The sequence below is a fragment of the Haemorhous mexicanus genome, chromosome Z, assembly GCF_027477595.1.
Source record: "Haemorhous mexicanus isolate bHaeMex1 chromosome Z, bHaeMex1.pri, whole genome shotgun sequence".
Taxonomy (NCBI): Eukaryota; Metazoa; Chordata; class Aves; order Passeriformes; family Fringillidae; genus Haemorhous; species Haemorhous mexicanus.
Window position 1 is genome coordinate 68,932,226 of NC_082381.1, and position 23,210 is coordinate 68,955,435.

General features: G+C 34.8%; 1 protein-coding gene across 1 annotated transcript in view; it reads left to right on the forward strand.

The window, feature by feature from the left end:
- Positions 1-23,210, forward strand: part of ADAMTS6 (ADAM metallopeptidase with thrombospondin type 1 motif 6) — a 144,634-nt gene that overhangs the window by 95,146 nt on the left and 26,278 nt on the right. Inside the window, exons 13-20 of the mRNA XM_059836546.1 lie at positions 4,370-4,515; positions 6,753-6,816; positions 14,424-14,526; positions 15,496-15,629; positions 17,339-17,462; positions 18,541-18,621; positions 20,550-20,713; positions 22,447-22,585. Of these exons, the coding sequence (XP_059692529.1) occupies positions 4,370-4,515; positions 6,753-6,816; positions 14,424-14,526; positions 15,496-15,629; positions 17,339-17,462; positions 18,541-18,621; positions 20,550-20,713; positions 22,447-22,585 (955 nt within the window). The remainder of the gene's footprint in view (positions 1-4,369; positions 4,516-6,752; positions 6,817-14,423; positions 14,527-15,495; positions 15,630-17,338; positions 17,463-18,540; positions 18,622-20,549; positions 20,714-22,446; positions 22,586-23,210) is intronic.

A 23,210-nucleotide genomic window follows, 5' to 3' on the forward strand; every position in this document is an offset into this window, starting at 1 on the left:
TCAGTTATGCTTGCATAACTGTTTGGCTTTACGGACTTTGATGTACAGTCAGATAAACTCTTCTACCTAACAGAAAAGTACAGAAAGACAGTGTTGCAATAGATACATTTAGCACTACGATACCTGTCTGCATATGAGAATTTTGACTTTAAAACAATCTCTGTATATCAGTAATTTCAGACAAGAATGTTAGAAGACTGTTTCTCAGTTACAAGGCAAAATCTATACAGATCTTGAAAAGGAGAGAAAAAATATTTTAATTGATTTTAAAGATATGTACTGGGGAGAAAAAATGCATTCTACATACCTTTTTTCAAGATAATCTATTTTATGCAGGTTTGTACAAAGTGAAGAGAGCTTGTTACATTAAACCATTTCCAGTATCTGTCTGAGAGTGACTGCATCTGCTCATGAGATTCAGTGATCCAGATTGGATTTTTTCTGAACGTCTATTCTCATTCTGACATTTGTCATACTAGCTGAGCAGGTTTCAACAAAGATAACAGTGCATTTTGACTTGCAATCTGATGTTTAAACAAGAATGAAACCTTTTGGGCAGCTGTCACAGTTTATTAATGTGTGTTGATGGCTTCATTCAGGGCCCATGACCTGGTATCATTCTGACGGCTTTTCCATGCTGAGTTTGGAAATATTGGTAAACCACGTTAAATAAATTTATTGAACTGGTAATTTTAAAATATAGAGTGAATAGAGTTAGCCTATAAAAATAGAGAGACATCACAGTTTTACCAAAAATGTTACCCTATATTAGAGTAATAGAAAATGTTGGAAGCACTGGTCTTAAATCAAAAGTCTAGGTTTATTTTGGAATCATCTTCCTTTTCAATGACAAAGAGTGATTTACCTCAATTTATTTTTTTGAACCATGAGACTACAAGTTGAGATCCTTTTAGATGCTGTTGATCTATTCCCTTGTCAAGAAGTTTTAATCAGTTTGCTCTCTGCCATACATCTTTTTCCAGTCACCAGTATTTTGTTCCATTGTGAGATTTTACAGGGAAATGAGAGAATCCATACCATTTTACAAAGAAAAACCTGTTAACCAAAGACGCCTGTTAACAGTGGAGAATTGTGTCTATAAATTGAATCCACAAATCTTCCTGTAAATTAATAGCTCCTGGTAGCAATAAAGCAGAAATCATGAGCTCTTTCCAAATGTGTAATTTTCTTTCCCAAAGAGTAATGTGAAATAAATAGGTTACTGTGCTGTAACACCTTCTTGGTGGTGTTGTTGTTGTTGTTATAATTATTATTATTATTGCTATATTTGTACTGCCATCATGCCTAAAGGCGTCAACCAAGTTAAACCCTATTTTGATGGATTCTGTGCAAATATATAATAAATTAAATTTCCAGCTCTAAATACCTAACAAGAACTCCGAGTATTTAATTGCATTTATGTATTTACTTATGTGTTATGTGTAACAAAAAACCCAAACCATAATTTGATGCAATATATATTATCTTATTGGCAGAACTTGTAGGGATTTCTACAATTAAAACAGCCTTACCTTCTCTAATAAAACCTTCTTTCAATTGTTTTTATAAACTTGCCAAGCTTTTAACCCTTTGGGTTGAAATTTTCCGTGGTAGATATCTGCTTACCCTGGTAGGTTTTTAGAATGTTTTCCATAAGATTATTCAGCTGTTGTCTGCATGCAGGGAAAAAGAATAGAATTGTTTCTTGCTGCTGATGGAACTGTTGCATCTGTTTTCTTTTGAAGCTTTAATACATTCATGATTTGGTGAAGGGTTTTATGTATCATATGGGTTCAAAAAGGTACACTTCTCCTAATTTGTAATAAGAATTTTTAGTATGCATGAAGTTTCTCTCTGGTATTCCCAGAGATGTGGCTGTGAAGGTAAATTAACTGATAGATTTTTAAAAAATATAGTCATTAAGAAATTGTGTGTATAAAACAATTAGACAAAACTGATAGGAACACTTATGTCATGTTTTAATTTAAAGTAATAAAAAAGGTGGCCCTTTCTGTAGATCATAGATTACATCCATGCTAGGGATGGAAAAGAGGGGCAAACCATGCAAAAAATGCAAACACAGTGCTGAAAGGATAGTTTATCTAGGTACCTTGTGGGATGATTTAACTTGTGATTGGACATTAACATGAAATAAATGTAAGTTATTACTGAATATTACATTTTCTTGCAATATAATTGTAGAATCGATAGTTAAAAATTAGTAGTCAAAATTTACACTAATATTTTTCTTCCTCATACAAAATAGGAAATATTTTTTCTCTATATTAGAGTACTTTCTGTGTAGTTTTTGTAAAATCATAGTGTTACAAATGTTAATTCTGTAAAGCAGCTAATACTCGTAAAAGTGATCTCAAATATGCCACCATATCATATTTTATTTTCATTAGTTACTTCTTAAGGAAAAATTTCAGAGTGCTTTTATTCACAGAGAATTCACATATTTTATGTGTATTTGAATGCATCACTGTCAACTTTCTGCTAAAACAATGGAAAATGATTCTTTCAATGTTAGAAAAGAATTATATTTCAGATCTAAACCTTCTGTCAAGAACCGTTCTTTAAAAATAGCTGTCACCTCCTCTTCTTTCTTCATATGGTGATTACTCAATAATCCTAACCTCATTATAGCAGATGAAGTTGCTGACATTCTTGGAGGAAACACGTTTCTGCAGTCCCATTAGAAGTAATGAACACTTTTGTAATTTTTTATTACTATGACAGAGAATCTATGCATCATTGGCTTCTAGTGAAAGATAAATTTTTACTAGAAACTTAAGAGACGCAGAGGTGAGCATTAAATCCTCAGATTTAAATTCAGTAGATGAGAAAACCCAGCATTTAAAGAGGTTTTACAGGGCAGCGTGGGAATGTGGAAGACAATGCATGACAGTGGAAATTATACTCTATAGAGATTTTATACAGCATTGGAAAAATAAAGTAGGTAAATTGCACCTCTATATTGTCTCTATAGTTCTCATAGTATAGAATTAGGATGGTTTATCTATTCAGTTTTATATCTGTGATATTCTTATGCTGAGTATCTTGCATTTCTTAGCTTCAATCTTGATATGTTTGTAAGGTATGTCGTTTAATTTAAATTGAATTAGCTGCTTACATTTTTACTCTTAGAAGCATTTTCATTTTTAGCTTTTGACTTTAGCATGTCTGTTCATGTACTTTTGTGGCATCTCTAATAGATTGTAACAAGGTTTTGACATTTAGTAATAAAACTTCTATTCATTTATCACTGTAAAGATAAGAAAAACATATGATTTTATAACTCCTCTAGCTCACTTTATACTCCATCCTTATTGTGTCATGAGAGGCATTGCAAAACATTGTGATGATGGGGGGGGGGACGCAGATGTTGTCTATCTTTTTTTTGGAAATGAGCAATACTACAGAAATTTGAGGGAGTTTAAAACCAGCACTTGCTCAACTTTTGGAAGGAAAATGTACAGATTCAGGTCATGGTAGACCTGAATCCATGCTCTGCTCTGTCACCTAAGCCTGCAGCAGTAGGAAAGGGTATCTAGTTAAGCTGCTTCAAAGTCTCAGTGATACGGTAGACACCAAAATGTGATCAAAATATGGGCTCCAGGACTATTTCTGAATGGTTTAGAAAAGGTCCCTGATGAACTAAATTATAAACTTGTTTTAATAGTTAATAATTTGGATGAATTGTCAGTCATTTTGTATTTATGATTTAAGTAATAATATTGCAAAGTTTAAATGTTTGCTTGAATGAAGTACACATGTCCATTCTGCCCCAAACAAGTGGCCAGTTGCTATTATAAGATGATTTTCTGTACCATGTCTAATGCTTCAGCTCTACTTTTATTATGTCTGTAGTGTTAGTGAATGAAATATTGAGAAAAATTCTTCCTTCATTGTAATGTCCTCCAGATTTTCTTTTATAAAAGTAAATACTTTCTTAAAAATGTTATCAGGGGAATTTTTCATTTTTCTGTAAATGAAGCCTCTACGTAAATCTTCAGTAGAGGGTCTTTTACCAAACTGGGCTTGGAAATGAATCTTAGTGTTTAAAAGAATCTAAGCAACTTGTAGTTCCTTAATTGTGAAACATTAAGGAGGCTGATGAAATAAAAAATACTTCTGGTGTGTGTTAGGGACCTATAATTCAGGACTGAGTGGAGACATTTAACAAATCACACACACCCTCACCAGTGTCTAAACATGGCTAGAAAAAGTAAAATACTAGTCTTGTTATCTATACAGGGAATGCTAATGCCTATAATTGGTCATTGTCTGACCCTTATATTTTTCTGTCCTGATAATTCTGTCAGCCTCCAAGCTAATTTTGTGTTTCTTTTGTGAAATCTTTCAGTGGTGTTATCAGGGAGAGTGCGTACCTTTTGGCACTTGGCCCCAGAGCATAGATGGGGGTTGGGGTCCATGGTCAATATGGGGAGAGTGCAGCAGGACCTGCGGGGGAGGAGTCTCCTCATCTATAAGACACTGTGACAGTCCAGCGTAAGTAGCTAAAGTAAGCCGGAGCCAACAAAAAGACACATTTGGAAATTATTCAAAACTGTGGTTTCACTTGTTATCTGTAAAAATGTTTTGCTAGTTTGCCAACAATTTGTCTTCAAAATAGCAGACAGAAATGCTTAAACAGGAGTTCACTAGACATGCTTCTAACATTTTTAATGTATCTTGTGTACTGTAAAGATAGCTGGATTTATATTTAGCAGTAATCAGAATGGTTTTTTTTATTCGACTTGTTGTTCATCAAAATATACTTAAATTATGCCTTAGGTTCTTTTCGTAGGACATGTTTCGTAGGACATATTTAATATGTGTCTCAGATATAAAATAACAATTGCTAGTTACTTATTAAAAATATAAACCCCAAACCCAACACAGTATTTTCAAGGTTTTCAATATAACTGCTTAAATAAAAACCACAGGTAGTAATATTATCTTGCATACAGTGTATTTATGTGCTGCCTTGTCCCACACTTCACACGTGACTTCCTACTTGACTCTTAAAAAAATTCATCATCTTTTTTCCCTGCCACTACTCTCTGTTGGTGTGTTTGCCCTCTCTGAAGAGGGGCCAGCTTTTCCACTACAGCTTGATCTGTTATATCTATCTGTACTTGTCTTACAATCTGTCTGTTTCCCAATATCTTGAGCACTGTTCCAGAGAAGTTCTGTCAGGTAAGGGCTCCTCTCTCTGTCATTATCTCTTCTCAAATGAGGACTGCTCATTTCAGTTATTGTTCTTTGCTGTATGAATTGCTTCTCTTTTCAGTTTTGGCTTTTATCTACTCTGTTTACCTCACTTCAGCTATAGGCCTTCACAGGATAGTTCTATTACTCCATGTTCTCTTCTTGTCATTTCTCACAATGACTATCTCCTTCACCACTACTGGTTTTTAAGACCACTTCTTCTGAAAGTCATTTGTGTTTCTTTCATGAAAATAAAGTCTCTGTCTTTTTTCACTCCTTTTCTTGTCTTCTGCTGTCTGTTCACTTGGGTTATTTATTTCTTATATCCGTGTTTTCCAAGCCATCAGCTTTCCACTGCACTCTGCAAGACAGATACCATAATGTCATGTGACTGCTACTTAAGGTGGTCTGTTTGTCCCCTATTTTAGCAATAACTACCTAATCTGGCCAATATCACTACTTACTCAATGGCTACAAAACCAGAAATTATCTGTATGCATCAATAACACAGTCAGACTGTGTTAGTGAGAGAATAAGAAATTAAATTTTTTTTCCAAAGCAGTGTTTAAAAAACCTGTTGAAATGTTTGTTTGGAGCATGAATAATATCCTAAGATTTTTTTCCAACTTCTGCCACCATATATTTGGGTTGGTATGATGAAAATTATTAAATTTTCAATGTTTAATAGGCGAATGCATTTGGGAGAGGCTATGTCTGCAACAGGGAAAAAACCCCTGTTGTTTAAGGATAACATTTCCTGGTTAAATACTGTAATATGAAAAATAGTATTGATTTAATTTTATAGTTAATTTTTAATTGTAAATTTTTAATTTTTTTTATAATGAAAGCTTCACAAAGTATTTTTTTTCTTTTTGCTATCAAGTCGCAAGCCAAAGAGCTGTGTCTGATTAATTTTCCATATAAGTCTAAGTTAGTTCAATATTTGACCTCTATGGAAGTTAGATAATGTTCTTGAGCAGTTTGGGAATTTAATAGTCAATTACCTAAACTAATAGAAATCTGCTTACTCTGGAGTTTTCTCAGATTTAATACTGATTAACTCAAATCAGGTTCAAATTTCTGAACTAGAATATACAGTCTTTGTTGGTTCCGAGTACAAAACCAGTCTGTGTTGGTTTTCAAGTAAGATGAGATGATTGAAAAAAAGTATCATATAGGTTGTTTACACATTTCTCATTTTAATTTTATAAACCAGGCAAATAATTAAAACTAGCAGGTGTTTTTTTATTCTGTTCAAAATGCAATTAAACTGTACTGTTTGGAACTTATGCAAACTACATTAATATTATGAGTAATGATTTTTTAAGTACCAAGTAATATTTTGTATTTGCTCCAATGCAGTTCAAAGATATAATTCTTATTAAAATATAATTTTAAAACTTGAACATATTTTTATTTATATTTATGTAATGTATATCTCTTGGACTTGGATTAATATTAAGAATGCATTAGTATATGTCATGAAGTTGAGTTTGTTCTAGGGAATATCCTAACAAATAAATATGTTTTTCCAGGCCTTCAGGTGGAGGCAAATACTGTCTTGGAGAAAGGAAGCGTTATCGCTCCTGTAATACTGATGTAAGTAATTTTTATTCTGCTGTGATCAACTTGACTGGTTTATGATTTACCAGCAATGGATGCATTTTTTCTCCAAAGTGTATGGATTCTGTGTTTAATTGGCCAACAGTCCTGTAAGGCACATCTATATTGCAGGCACCCTGTGTATTCTGGTAAATGTTAGGATCCTGTTTTGGTGTGGTGTCTAGCTAGCACCTTTGCATTAAGGCATGGAGTGAGTTCCACTTGAGCTTCCACGGTAAATGTGAACAAGGATCATTCCACATCAGAGCAAAAATCGATCTAGCCCACTATCTTGTCTTCCAGCAGTGGCTTATAACAGGTTTTTAGGGAATAATTGATACACTTTTGACAGGCAAAGGATAACTTTTCTATTGGTTTACCTTGTGAGTTTCCAAAAGTTGTGTTTCTAAAGATTGCTGGAGCTCATGTTGCATCTGTACCACATCAACTGCCACAAGTTAAAATATCCTCCATGAACCCACTTTTAAGCCCTCTTTACACTTTTTATATCTTTGTAAAATTCAGTGCTAATGCATTACACAATCCTCTTACGCACTCTGTGCAAATGTATTTGAAACTTGCCACCAGGTATCTGCTAGTCACTGTATTACCAGAATGATCCTGCAGTTCCATTTTAGAGCTGAGCCCGTTGGACAGGGACCCTGAAGGGGCGGGACAGAGTATAAATGTATAAGGTCAAATTATGAACCTAAATTATAAATTCAAGCAACTTAAAATTCAAACCAGGAAATTTAAAATTCAAACCAAGAAAAAATATGCATTATAAAGAATTTAATTAATAAGTTTTCAAGTAAAATTACAGGTCAGTAGCACTGCAAATATAAAAAAACTCTCCTACTATTTTAGCTTTAAATTCATATTAATTTTCATCTTAAACCAAGGAAGTTTGTAATGCTGAGAGAATCTATACCTAGAGATATTATTTCACCTCTTTATCTTTCAATATATTCAGGAAACAATATTAGTTTATATACTAGTTCTTTGAAAAAATTGCATTTATGATCATTATTAATTATTGTAATTTTTGTCACTGCAAATTTCTCTGTGGCAGTAATTCTCATTATTAGGCAGTATTAAAAATTTCCTAATTAAAGATTACTTTCTTGCTGTTGATCACAACTGCCCTGTTCACACAGCCAAGAAGTGGCCACAATGTGGTAAGAAAAACTGAAGTTTAGATGCTGTCCAATAGGAGCTCTAAAACTTTTCCAGTTATCCAACCTCCAAAATCCAGTGCACCATTCTGGAACCTTGACTGGGTTATTTTTTTTCTGTAGATGTGTATCTTTGCATTTATCTGTCTTGCTACAATTTTAATTTGAATTCATCTGAATTTAATTTGAATTTTAATTTTATCAGATGATACTCAGCAATTAATTTACCTTACTTTCAATCAGATGGTCTTTTTGTAATTGGAATATTTCATAAACAAGAAATATTTTTGTAGTTGTAGTTCACAAATGAAAATACTGAGTTTCATCAGGTGTCTTTCTAATTCTTATGGCTGATAGGAAATCCACTTTCAAATTTTGCAACCACATGATGACTGCTTACTGAAATCTGTCAGTCGATATTTAGTAAATTTCACATATGCTTATTGAACTATTACAACAGTTTCCATAATGTCTACTACTAAGCTAAGTGACTTACCAAATCTAGATATGTCTCCTTATTCTTTTAATTTAACCAGGAATTGTAATAAGTTTTAGTTGATAAAACTTATATAAAGTACTGATTTGGATTATTATTTATCTTTCTTTAAACCTGTATCAATCAAGTATCTGCCAACTTTTCTTTTTATTTGGGACTGATATGAGGCAAATTGTAATCTAGACTATTCTATTAATCCTTTTCAAATAATGATCTTTTTACATGAGCACTGTTTCAGTTTGTACACATTCTAAGATTTATTAAAAAACATGGCACTAGTGTTTAACTAGTATTTAAAAATGTTTACATAATCTGTATTCTCATTCCTTTACAAATATATGATTTTTAATGCTTTTTTATTATTAAGAATGACCCCATATCTGCCTAGACACAGCACAGAAATGTTGCTATGATTTGATTTATTTTATTATGTTAAATTTCTAATTGTCACTTTTCAGACAGTTTTATTCTTAGTTGTTTTTTTCTTCCCCTATTCTTTATTTATTTATTACAGAGGGAAACTTTACAGAGTCAGAGGAGAAACATACAGAAGGTCTCTGAGGAGGCCATTCAGGCTATTCCCTGGCACAAAGACAAAATAATTCTCAAAAAAAACCATTCTTAACTGATGGTTAGGCACCTGACCTGTTTTGAAATACCTCCAGTCCAGGAAATAACATTAGGAATTTTTAATATCCTTACAGTCAGTACAATTTTCATGAAATATTATATATGTTTTTCAATCCTTTAAGATCCCTACTTACCCCCTAACCCCAACAAGAAGATAACTGGCATCATTCCCTAGATTGGAACCTTTCCTGTGTTTGCAGATTAATATCATGCCTGGTCTTAGTTTTCTTTACACCAGACCATCTCTGTTTTGGTCTCCACTGGGATCCCAGTAGCACACACCTTGAAGCATGGTGCACAATTCACTGCACTAGCTGAGGTTTGTCAGAGATAACTCTAATTTCAAACTTAGTTTGTCACCTTAGTGATGGAATTCTGTTCATTCATTTTAGTATTTTGTTAATTTTTCTTATGGTAGTGACAACCCAACTTTAGTCCAAGTTGATTCTGGTCACTTTTCAGCTGTGCTTTCACTACCAATTGTTCATACCTGAGTGTAGCAATTTGCATCCATTCAAACCACTGCAGCAATCTACTGAAATATTTAAAAATTACAGCACTCTATTCTGAAGTACTGGTTTCCTACCTATTCTCATCTTTCAATCAGTAATTCCAACAAGGTATTGGAAAGGGGCCTTTTCATTTCATTGCCTAGGTCTGAACAACAACCGATTGCAAACTCAAGCCAGGCAGTTTGAAAATGCCATTCTTACAGTTTGTGATCTAATTTTTAATGTGTTTTTTGGTAGGGTTTTCCAGTGTGTCAATATTTTGGTACTTTCAGAAGTCTAAATATACAGTCGTAATGGTTTTGACAATTCTAGTCCATTTCTTCCATATCAATATTTAGGATTCTACATCACTAAGAATCAGAGACACTAGTAGACACAAGTGAGACAATTATTTCAAGATTTATATTAGTCCTTAGTGCTTGGTAGTTAGTCCTTGATAGTTTAATAGAATGGTATGTTGATTAATGTAAGTGAGCATGGAAATCTGTTATTGTTTTAATGAATAATGTGCTGTTTGTACATTTTTTCTGTTCAAGTTTCTTTTGCAGCATCAACATTCATTGCCCATATGTAACTCTCAACATAGCCCTGCCTAAAGTGCCTACCATTCCTAACCCAAAAAACCCCTCTTTTTGACTTCAATTTTCCTGCAGACATGAGTTAGTTCTCTTGTCTATTTTTTTTTACCATTTTAATCCTTTGGAAGCAGTGCACACTCTCCTACTAGACTTATTTCTCAGCAAGCACTTCCAAAGCCATATATGACTTCTTAATTCAAAAGGCATCTGCTAATGGAAACATTGAGATCAGCAGAAAATAACATTAGCTAATAAGTTCTGGAAGCATAAGGATGGTAGAAAGAACACACTCATCAGAAAATTGTTTTCTACCGCCAACCACATTATCTCTAAAAAATATATGTATTTTTCCAACCAAAGTGTTTTTAATTTAAAAAATAAGTACAAAATTCTAGTAGAATGGCAAGAAACATAATTTCTCTAATTGATTTAAAATATTTATGAGGATGTGAATCTTAATTTGACATACATCTAAAATTGTAAAAGTGTCCTTTTTTTTATATATTATGAAAAACATGGTTTGCTTACAAATTCTGGAAATATTTTATGCATATACCGGTGTAGACATACTTTTAAAAGTTTATTATTTTTTAGTCCTTTCTCTTAACAGAATGTTGGTTTCTTTTTTTGGGGGGGGGGGCGCATGTTCCTTTCATGATGCATACATTTGCAGATATTGTTTGTTGCTTTCATAATTTTAATATTTTTAAGCTTTTTTTTTCTCTGAAATTAATTCATGTGAGAAGCCACATAAAGTAATAGTACCTGAGTTCAAACTGTCGCTCTCCTGGCTTGTTTCTCATCTTCTCTGAGGGGTTGTATAGACCTTCATTAACAGGCAACAACAAAATCAGTTGCTGAAATATGCCTGACCCCAAACTCCAAGATGAACAGGTGTTGTGTCAGTGTTGATTTAGTAATTTGTTAACACTTTTAAAACTCAAAACATCTTCTTCTCAGGACTTTCTTCAGACTTGATTTTAAGTTCTCATATTCTTGCTGGAGTCCTACCTCACAATTTGCAGTCTCTTAAAAGAGTATTTGGAGACACAAGCAGTCTTTAGCTTTGCAAGACTTATCCATGTACTATAACTGGATTTTAAAAAGTGAAATATCTTACCCAGTAAAGAAAAGCAGTTATTGCATGTTTATGTTAGGAAAACAACACATACACAAAGAGATAGTGCCAAAGAGATGATATTTTGTCAATGCATTTTGTGGCTTACCTTGTGGTAATCTTTTTGCATTTCTATGCCTAGGATTTTCACAGAGTCTTAGGCTGGAAGGGACCTCAAGGACTATCTGGTCCAACATTTCTCTGCAAAAACATGGTCTGAACAAAATGACTGAGCATCCTGTCCAGCCAAATCTCAAAAGTATCCACTGGCTGGGAAATTACCACTATTCTGAGGAAGTTATTCCAATGGCCAGTAGTTCTCATTGAGAAAAGTTTCTATTCTGTGTTCAATCAGAATCTTGCCAGGAATTACTTGTATACATTACATCTCCTCTGTGTGACTCCTTGTAAAAGAGGGAATCTCCATCTTCTCTGTAGCTGCCCTTCAAATACTGTAACATGGGGACAAGGCCTCCCCCAAGCCTTCCTTTCTCAAGGCTGAACAGACCCAGTTCCCTCAGCCATTCCTCCCGTGCCAGGCTTCCCAGCCCTGTGATTGCCTTTGTGGCCCTCCTCCGGCCTCTCCAGCCTGTCCACACCCGGCTGGTGCACCAGGGGCCACAGGTGTGGCCTGACAAGCACTGTGTGGGGTGGATAAGACTTTAGGCTAAGAGATAAGGATTTTATCTCTGCTGGTGAGGCCCTTGTTGCAGCCACCCAGGCCCTGCTCCCTTTCTGTGCTGCAGGAACACACCGGGCACTCAGACGGAGCCGATTCCACCGGGAGCGCCAGGCCCCTTCCCACAGAGCTCTCCCAAGCTGGGTGGATCCCAGCCTGTGCTGCACTCCTGGACTAGAACTTTGCTTTTCCAGCTGCAAAACCTTACACTTGTCCTCACTGAACTTCACAATGTTCTCATCAGCCCACTATTCCAGCTCATCCAGGTCTTTCTGCAGGCGGCTCTCCCTTCACAAGCATCCGCTTCCTCGACCAGTATATTGTTATTGGAAAACTGCACCAGGATACACTTGATCCCATCTTCTAGATCACTCTGGAAAACAAACAGTGCTGGGCCCAGTATCAATCCCTGGGAACATTCCTTGTGCCAGGCTGTCAGTTTGAAAAGAAGTGTGATTGACCACTGCCCTGGGTCAGCCAGGTCCCCACCCACCCTATGGGCCCCTTGTCTAGGCCATAACACAGCAGCTTCTGCAGAAAGAGGCTGTGGGAAGCAATGCTGAGAGTCTTGGAGCAATCCAGGCAAGCAGTGTCCACCCAACAGCAACTAAGGTTACTTTGTCATAGAAGGCAACCAGGTTTGTCAAGCACAGTTTTGAATGCATTTCTTGAGATCGTAGTCTTTAGTTTTACCTCCTGTCAGATATTGGTGAGATACTAAAAAAAGATAGGAAAATTAGGCAGCAAGACTACATCTCAAAGACCAGGTAGCAAGAATTTTTTTAGAGTATAAAAAAGAAAACCTTGATCCTTCTTGCTCATCTTCATATTTTATTATTTTGTCCTAGTATAACTATTTAGATAAATGGTTTCATTATTTAACTTGTAAGGAGAATTCAGTGCAATTAAAATACCATTGTGTAGGTTAGGAGCTGAGCAAACGGGACTGAAGGATTGTGAAGTGACCAGTACCCAAGAGATGCAGGCCCTAGCTTTGAGGAATGTCAAGACTGATCCTTCCACTGCTTAGAGGATGTGTTGCAAAGAGGCAAATTTAGTTTGGGTTACTATTAAAAACACCCTGAAATTAATTTTTCAAATATTTATGTAGTTATTTTGAATTCATATTGTTATAGTCTGAAAGATTCTTGAATAAAAGTAATTGCACTACTCTGTTCTTACCACCTAATACATTGTATTTAAAATTGTATTTTTAATTAGAAGGAGGTAGTAGAGTAATCCATAAAATAAAAATATAAATACTGTCTAATGTTCACTGTTTTAATTTATATTGCTTCAGAATAGCAGAAAAAAAAAAAAATAAAGCTCCTGAATCATATGGCAATGGGCTGGCTATCATGAGATCTTGATTAATGTATAATGAGAGTCATAACTGTTATGTTTATATTTACATTGTGGGATAAATTTTTAGCATCCTTGTTATAGAGTCCCTTTCACTTGAATGCAGTTCAGATTCCTGGGAAGAGCTAACTGGCTTAGGTATACAGGAAGACAAGTAAAATGCCATGAAATGGACTCTTCTCTTGCTCATAGAGTAGTAATGTTTATTCACACCTCTGATGCCTGTAAAAAAGTCCTTTTTTCTATCACTCTAAACAAGATTTTAATCTGTGTTTTAAATACTTTTTGCTGAAGCTTTCAATTTCAGCCGGTACTTAAACATTGATAACAATGTTTAATGAGATGAGAGTATAGTCAAGATTACTTTGAATCTGCTGATGAAAAATCCTATAAATAGAAAAGCATTCTATTTCTCCTCTAATTCTTTCCAAGATTAATTTTACTCTAATTCCAAGTAAAAATGTTACTTCGTGGTTTTGTAATTGCTAATGCAAAGCAATGAAAATTTAAATGAAGATTTTTATTTCTTGACGCATAGAGGCAGACAGGCTATCACATACTATCTATTCTCTTTCTCAGCCTTAAAAAATACTTTTGTCAAGGCTACAAGTAAGCAGGAGTGATATAGTTCTGTATAAAATGAGTTGTTTTCTAGATGTCTTAATAACAAGTCTCAGTACAGCTGCTTAGTACAGTATAATTGAACCTACAGCTCTGAACAAATTTTTTTTTTCCCAGCTGTTTTAAATGTGTTTTTAAGAAGGTAGCTGATGGATTGATTATGACGCACAGTTTGACAGGATTCTGATTTTCCAGTTTTATGGAATCTGTTATGTAACACTTACTTTTTTTAAAATTACTTCAGCTATTTCATGCCAGCCTAAGATTGCAAATGGACACTTCAGTTGTAAAGTAATAAAGCAAATTTCAGAGTCAGAGCCACAAGACAAAACCTTCTAATCACTTGCATGATTGTGTTTGCAGTCTAAGCTTCTAAGCATTTCCTTTCATGTTTATATTTGGAATAAATTAACTATTTTGTGTTATTTTTTTAGCCATGTCCTTCAGGGGCTCGTGATTTTAGAGAGAAGCAATGTGCGGATTTTGACAATATGCCTTTCCGGGGAAAGTATTATAACTGGAAACCCTACACTGGAGGTAATGGTTAGCATTGCTAAACCATTGTCATGTGTAAAGATTTTGAAATTATATAAACCTTGTATAGAGGGTAATATTTGTAAATATAAAGTCTTGACAAAAATAGCATGAGCTAAGATTTTTAAGCTTATACTTTTGTCAGTTGCTGCAAGTGTTACTGAAGAGCAAAATTTTTTTATTCTAGTAGATTTTGTTTTGGTCTGAAGGTGAGTCACCATCATTGTGGAGACTCCACTTTAAAAATATGGAGCCGTTGTCCACCTACACCTGTATTAGAATTAGATATTCCAAAGGAGATCTGCAAGTGCCTCTTTTGCTACAATGATGAGTTTTGTGTTAAGTAATTTCACAATAAGTTTACCTTCACTATAGTCAGGAACATATTAGGAAAATGAGAAATAAGTAAAAGCATTTGTAGGAGTCTCTAAAGACTACTTCAATAATTACATTATTTATAATATCATAATTAAATATTTTTTTCCTATTCTAAAGCTGAAGGGTATAACTTATGGGTTTTATACTTTATTGACTTAAATAAAATGATTTACCAGTGATTTTTAGCTTAACAGCCTAAATGGTTTTAGATTAAAAGCCTAAGAAAAGTTGTCATGATGATGTGGTGTGTAATGTATTCTGTTGCTATTCTTCCTTTTGAAATAGTGAAGTGGTATCCTTGTTTTAAATTGTTTAATAACCATTAGGATTGTACTAGCGTAATGGCATCATTATGGACCCAGCCAACCTTGTAATATCTTACTGTGTGAAGTAACATACAACTCCTTATTGCAAAAGACAAGAGTCAAGTAGAGAAATCATTAAGGGGTAGTTAAATAAAGTGTATACCTTGTATATGTCAGGTATGAGATTGTAAATTTCAGATATGTTAATGTATAATATTTTTAACTAAACCTGAAATTTGTAAGGTTTGTGTTAATTTTTTTCCCCCTTTCATTTGATTTTGTTGTCCAGGTGGGGTTAAACCATGTGCATTAAACTGCTTGGCTGAAGGGTATAATTTTTACACTGAACGTGCTCCTGCAGTAATAGATGGGACTCAGTGCAATGCTGATTCACTGGATATCTGTATCAATGGAGAATGCAAGGTTACAAATGTTTTATAAAGTTCCTATAGATTTCTTTGTTGTGTCTGCTGTTACCTATATTTAGTTAAGGTACTTGTGTGTTACATGAAAGGGGTGTTTGCAGGTCAAGTTGTTAAAAAAAGTGTAAGATTGAGACAGAAAGTTAAAAAAGGTATTGCATAAAATAGACAAATAATTTGAATATCAGTAACTTCTCAGAGATGTTAGTAGAATCTGCCATTTTATCTGTTTTCTTGCTTTATGGTTTCTGTTGAAGAGTTGATGGAAATGGCAACAGGAGATGAACAGGCTCCTTGCACTCTTCCAAGGCCTGTTCCGTCATTTCAGTTAGAACATTACTCTGGCTGAAAAACACTAAATGTGAACATATTAATCTGTTTAAGTAGTTCATCCTGTTGCAAAAAATCATGCTGTTAATGTAATTGAAACAGAAAGTCATCACTATTGCCCTGTGGTTCTAGGAAAAAATGTATAATGATGTAAGTATTTGCCTTTTACTAAAAAATCTGATTATGTTGTAAGATTCCTATAGAACTGCATTATAAGAATTTCAATAGGATTGGAGTTCTGTGCCATATTTTTTGGTTATTAACATTCCACTTCTTCCTCAGTTTAGCAAAGCATTTAATTATTTACTTAGGTCTAGATATTTGACTAGTACTGATGACTCTAAAATTTTTTTTATTTCAACAAAACCACTGACATAATTAAAGCTTAACTTAATGCTGAAGTGCTTTGCTAAATGGAGGGAAGATGTATGTTTATTTAATGACGTAGTGAGATCAAAAGTTTTACTATGTTTTAGTAAACCAATAACAAGAATCTCAAGTTTAGAATGAACTGTGAAGAAAGTTTGGTGTCTGTTATCTTAGTGAATCAGTAAGTCAAAATGTAAAGAGTTAAATTAATAATATTTTGTCAGTTATTGAATGTATTTTAACTTTTCTTATAATGTGTATATTAGCTGTTTACAAGATGACAAATAATAGTGCTAGACAGGAAACAAAGACACCTAGATAGTTAAGTAGCTATCTGCTTCTTTGTATGACTCCTCGAAAAATATTGGCAAGCTGCAGTCTCTATTCTGTTTGCAACCTACTTGTTTCATCCTAACTTTTTTCCCAAAAGTCCTGTATTTAGTTTTTTTTCATCTAATAGAGCATGCAATTCAGCTTTTTGCTGTGTTTCATTCTGCATTTATTCTTACTGTGAAGTCATTTACACTTTACATTCATACCTATACAAATTGCAAGTTTCCCCTGCAGCATGTGGAAATATGGTGTATGACTTACGCTGTCTAAATATTTAAGGATCACACAGCAAATCTTGACCTCTAAAAAGCAATATAGATGGCACAAAGCTGTTGCAATATCAAATAACAACATCAGTAATCATTTATTGATAAGTATAATAATTATATAATATGCAAAACACTGTGAAAACCCTTCCTAGAAGTCACAGTAGAATTGCAAGGTTCTTATTAATCAAGATTTGATAACAACCTGAAATGCAAAATGCAACTTCTTCTCTTTTTTTATCTCCTTTCATTGTCAAGTGAAAACCCATTTAAAGTACTGGTTATCAACAATAGGGTAGATAAAAATAAGAACTGAGTATCTCAAACTTGAGAGAAACACTTCAAAGAAAGTTTAGAAATTATGGTGCCTAACCATCATCCTGTAAAAATATTTCTTCTTCTCTGTTCTCAGCATGTAGGTTGTGATAATATTTTGGGGTCTGATGCTAAGGAAGATAGATGCCGTGTTTGTGGAGGAGATGGGAGTACGTGTGAAGCCATTGAAGGTTTCTTCAATGGTTCATTGCCCAGAGGAGGTATGTACATGTGTGTCCATTCTGTCGCACAATGCTTTACATCACTCTAGAGCAAATACCAATGCTGCCTTCTTTCCCAGTGTGGCAGTGCTGCTGGACATTCACTTTGACTGTTTTCCTATTGTTTTGTGTATTAGTTAGGATTTATCCTGAATACAACGTGTTTAATTACTGAATGCATAGGTCTGTTGGTGAAGTTTTTTGTAATTATTTAGTTATGGTGGTATATTAAGAGTACTGTTGTGTATTATTTTACAGTGTATGGTAGAATCTGATAGTCATGCGTGAAATTTTAGAATAGCAAGAATACAGAAAAATCTCAGAAGTTCGTAATATTAAGAATTCAGGAAATATATATAGGCTACTATTTTAAAACTTAGCTCAGAAAATATTAATCTTGTAGTCTTAGTATTACCAGATTTTGGACTCCAGAATTCAGGAAAAGGAGTGAAGCGCTGCAGTTAGTTCTGTCCAGGGGGGGATCAGCAAGATTGTGGGGGTCTGGAATGCTTGACCTTCTGTGAGGGCAGGTTGCGAGAAGGCCAGCTTGCTCCACCAGGAGAATTCTCTAGTTTATGGAGATCTGGTATGAGCCCTCCATGAGGAGGTCATGAAGAAAACAAAGCCAGGCTCTGCACTGGTGGGTACATGGTGGGAGCTTTAAACTGGTAGAAGGAAGGTGACTAACCAAAGAGAAGAAAAAGCTGTTTCTTCAGGAGGACAGTCTAGCAGTGGATCAGATTTCCTAGAAATGTTGTACAGTTTCTGTCTTCAGAGTTTATGACCCAGCAGGATAAAGCTCTGAGTAACTCAATCTGATCTCTTAGCTGTTTCTGCTTGTAGCAGGAAGTTGGACTAAATGATTGACTGAAGTCCTCTAACACTTGAATTATCCTGTGTTCCTGAAGACATTTCTAAATGTCTTAATTACCTAAGATACACTGTTGAAAATACTTTATTAACACTTAAAAAAATACTTAAGTATCCTGAATACTTAAGTTCTTGCTATCAGTTAAAAATTTTTGTACAAAGTTTAGAGCATTTTCCTTCCTAAATAAAATTTATCTTTGTCTTACAGGATATATGGAAGTGATTCAAATTCCAAGAGGTTCTGTGCACATTGAAATAAGAGAAGTGGCAATGTCAAAAAACTATATTGGTAAGGGCATTCTTTATATATGATTCTAACGTGCCAAAAAACTAAACCTCTCTTCCTCTGTAGTTGTCACACTGGCTCCTGTATTCAAACTAAGACTTTCAAACTAACTCATAGCAAACATCCCATAGTTCCTTAAACTGGAGTTCCTTAAACTTAAAAGGAGTTCCTTTGAAATCCATGACCTCAAGTTTGGAGTGCAGTTAGACAATTCAATTAGCTCAGCTAGTCCCTGTCCTCTCTTACCTTGATCTGGCTGATCATTTTTTCACCAGTATCGCTCCTAGTTATGTGACAAAATTGGTCAAAAGCCCATTTCTGAAGCTGCACAAATACTACAGTATTTTAACTGATTTCTCCAACAGATAACCGAGCAACAACAAAACTGTCTGTGTTCAGAGCTGCAGAAAAAACTGCATATTTAGTACTGCTGTTATCTTCTGTTAAATGGCTTGATCCAGGGTGACAGCTGGCTTTATATTCCTCTTATGCTAATTTTCTGTGGGCTTCCTGCATTTTAGGTCCTCATAAATTATTTGATTAGGATCATGAAATTGTTCTTTCTGTCTCATATACTACTAGCATTATGCCACTGCATAACTATTGTCAAGTAATAATTGGACTGCTGTTCACAACTGTGGCCTTCACCTGTGCATAATTGACATTAGGTAAATGTACTTAGAGAATGAAAATGCATTTTTCTTTGACAGGCAGGTAAAAAATTAACTGCTTTGCTTCTGAATGTATATTAGTTTAAGCATATATAGCATACCTATGTTAATTTTGAGACCTTATGATGCTAATGCAAATGGTTACTAATTTCTGCTGAATGTCATTGTCACCAGTGAACAGTACTGCCTCTCTCACTATCTCCTGCTCACATGAATGCTCTCTGATCTGTTTTAGACAACTTAAGCATCACTGAGGCATTTTCCCTAACTGGTTAAGGTAAACCAACTGTCCACACAAATGTAGTTGAGAGTAAAATGTCAGATAACTGAAGTTGTCTTACTCCTTTGCATTATGATGTGAAGTTTTCCCCTATCCAGTAAAATCAGTTATTTGTCTCAATGAAAAATTACATGCTCTTTGACTATGGGGCTCCAACCATCATTTTTCCTTTAAAAACATGATCTATTTAAAATAAATTAAAAAATAAAATATGTAAAACTTGGTAATCTTCACCTTAAATCAAGAAGTCAATGTTTAATTTCCTGAATATTCACTTTAAGATAACATGTCAATTTCATATTTAGGAACTTAATGTAGTATTATAAAAAAAATATCAAATTCAAATCCCTGAATAAGATGTGCTTGCCCATTCTAATGGTAGATTAGCTATGAAATTTCTATTTTGTCTACAGTACTTTCATGTTTCAAGGCTGTAAATTTAGAAGGATAAAATATTTTATCAGATTAAGTAGCTAATATTTCAGTTTCTAGTATAAATATCTTGTGCTTTAATAAGGCAAAAAAAACCTAGTGGACATAGGCAACAAAACAACAGCTGACTGGTAACATATGTCAGACTCAATGTTCCTTCGTTTTTTTCCCTCTGCACATTGTCTGTGATACCTATTCCATGCCCCAGCCTCTTAATGTAAAGATGAGGTTGATAATAGATTATGCATTTCAGATGTGCATGTTTCTCATGTCATAGTTCAAGTTGCATGAGGTTCATTTCATGCAGCATCTGCATGTTGAAACCTGCAAAATAATCTCCACATTTAAGATTATTGCAGAGGCAAAATGGTTAATTTACATAAGGGATATTTTCACCATGGCTAAAGGAAAAGCTTTTTATAGCTTGAAAAACAGTGCTATAGAGATGAAGCTCACGTACTTCTAGCAGATTAGTAGATTAATTTACAATGGCTTCTCCATTATAAATGCTGCTTCCAATTTTTAGGTGGCTTGTATTTTTTTTTAAGCTTTAAAATCGGAAGAGGATGACTACTATATTAATGGTGCCTGGACTATTGACTGGCCAAGAAAGTTTGATGTTGCTGGAACAGCTTTCCATTACAAGAGGCCAACAGATGAACCAGAATCTTTGGAAGCACTAGGCCCTACTTCAGAAAACCTCATAGTCATGGTAAAATTACAATAAATACATTTCTGAAATTTGTAATATGTATTTGCGTTCTGAGAAAGGACAATGCCATGAATGAAATTAAAATAGGTTGAGTTTACCAACAGTATACAACTTGTTTAGCTGGGACTTTGTGTGAGTGTTTTAACACAGGTTTCTTACATTTCAAAACTGGCAAACATTGTGATGAAATGGGGATAAAGTCAGAAGAGCACCAGGAAAACTCACAGAAAATAAACCACATCTCTTTAAATGTGGTTCACGGTAATTGTAGTGAAAATTGATGGGCAATGTATCATTTCTGTGCATACTGCTGACACTTCACAGTCCCTGACAGTTCTGTGCATTTCTGTAGTTTTAAGCCTGGCCTGAGTGTGACCATTTTATGCCTTACCACGGAATGAGTGTAATGGTATGACCCATGTTAAAGCATGTCACTATGACATACATTGCTCTCAAAAGATTATATTGAGTATGAGAATGTAACAGAAGATATGACCAGGATCCTGATGCCATCTCTGACAGCAGGCTATGGTGAGCCTGCTGTTTCACTACTTTGTTGAGGAGGTGTATGAGAACAAGTTGATATTTTCCCAGTGTATTCTGTCAGCTGCCAAATTTGCAGTTAGGCGATTGCTTGAGCGAGATAGGATAATTTTTTAGAGAATAATTGTTACATGGATACCCACATTTTAGGCAGCATTTTCAAACACTTGAATAATCTTTTTTTCTTCTGTAGCTGTGCATAAGCTAGACAGTCCATACAGAATAAGTTACACAATTATAGTGCCTTCTTTCATTGAGTCTGTGTCACTGACTTTCTTTCTGAAAGTTCTCTGCTCTTTTGCCATGTGGAGATAGGCAGATGTTCCTCTGCAAAATGTAAGAGAAAGTGGAAATGCATGAAAAGCTCAAGGGTGGGTCTGATTGCTGCATCCAACTTGATTTTGTGCTCTTTGCAATGAAAAAAAAAGTTTGATTGAGAGTTGAAGGCTAGCATTGAGCAGGTAATCTGTAGAAGTGCAGTTCAAGAGTGAAGCTAGGCAAAAACTCATGGTGATGCACTTTTGCCTATGTTGCCTGCAGTGAGAGTTTTGTTATTTTTTTAAAGGGATCACTGGTGTGATTCCACCTATCACACCTTAAGCTGTTGGCTGTTGCATTAGGGGAAAACAATAGCCTCAGCAACAGTCTGTTGGTGTTACTATTGTTACTAGAAGTAATGTACTGTACTGTAGTCACTAGAAATGCTAACAAGGGAAGAGAATAGTTTCAAGACTATGTGGACTGTACTCCTTACAAGACTTCAGTTAGAACTGCTGCATGTTTCTACAGTAGTATGCTTTTCCAATTTTGACCTCCCATAATTATTCAGCTCTTAAGTTAATTTCCATGAAGACATTAACTTTACGAAAACTAGCAAAATTTATAAAATTTATGAAACTAGCAGAATTATGAAATTTTGTCAGGAATGAGAAACTGACAGAAATAATAAAGTTATGTTAAGGGAGAAAAAAAACAGATAAACCTCACCTAGGACAATAATATTTTTCTTTTGTAAATGTTTTAAAAGCTGATACAGATTCTTTTGGGGAATATCTAAAAAGAACTACCATGACTTCCTTTATTACTTTCTTCCCGTTCAGCAGAACATAACACATTCCTATAATAAATGTCACTGTGTTTGCCCTCTGCTTACCTCCTTTAATGGTATAACCAGTTGTTTTCAACTACAGATTCTGCTGCAGGAACAGAATTTGGGGATAAAATATAAATTCAATGTTCCGATCTCTCGCACTGGCAGTGGAGACAATGAGGTTGGCTTTGCATGGAATCATCTGCCTTGGTCAGAATGTTCTGCCACTTGTGCAGGAGGTAAGACACTAGTCAGTCAAGCTACAGGATGAACTGAATTGCAAGATACACTTCACTGTATAATTATCTAGGTGACTAATTGAAAACATTTCTTTCAGGTATGCCTCAGATCTTTTAATCACAGATATTTTAATGACAGCGGATTTTGTCATTTTCAAGTACCTTTAATATGTTAAGCTCTTTTTGTTAAATACAGCATGTCTTGGCACAGTGTCTTTCTCTGCTGATACTTCTGAGACTCTCTTGAACATGGTATGTGTGTTTTTCCCAGAAGCTTTGTTGATAAAGGACGTCAGAAGTTTTAAGTAAGGAGATTAAAAGTGAGAAGGCAAAATAGGCATCTGTAAATAAAGAGGTGTGTCTTTGTGTGTTTGTCAGTGTCCTTCACACAATCCTAGTCAGCCCTCCTATCCTCCAGCCACCAAAGCTTAGGATGCACACTGGCAGCTCCTCTGTAGAAGATAACAATAGGATTTTACTTGCCAGCCCGTAGCAGTATCTGAGAATTGTTGCCCTTGGGCAGCAGTGGGGGATTTGTAGGTTGTCCCATGTGGTTCATCATGGGTGGCTTTTGCCGACAACTTACTATATTCCTAATCCTCCCTCTAGTGGCCACCAATGCAAT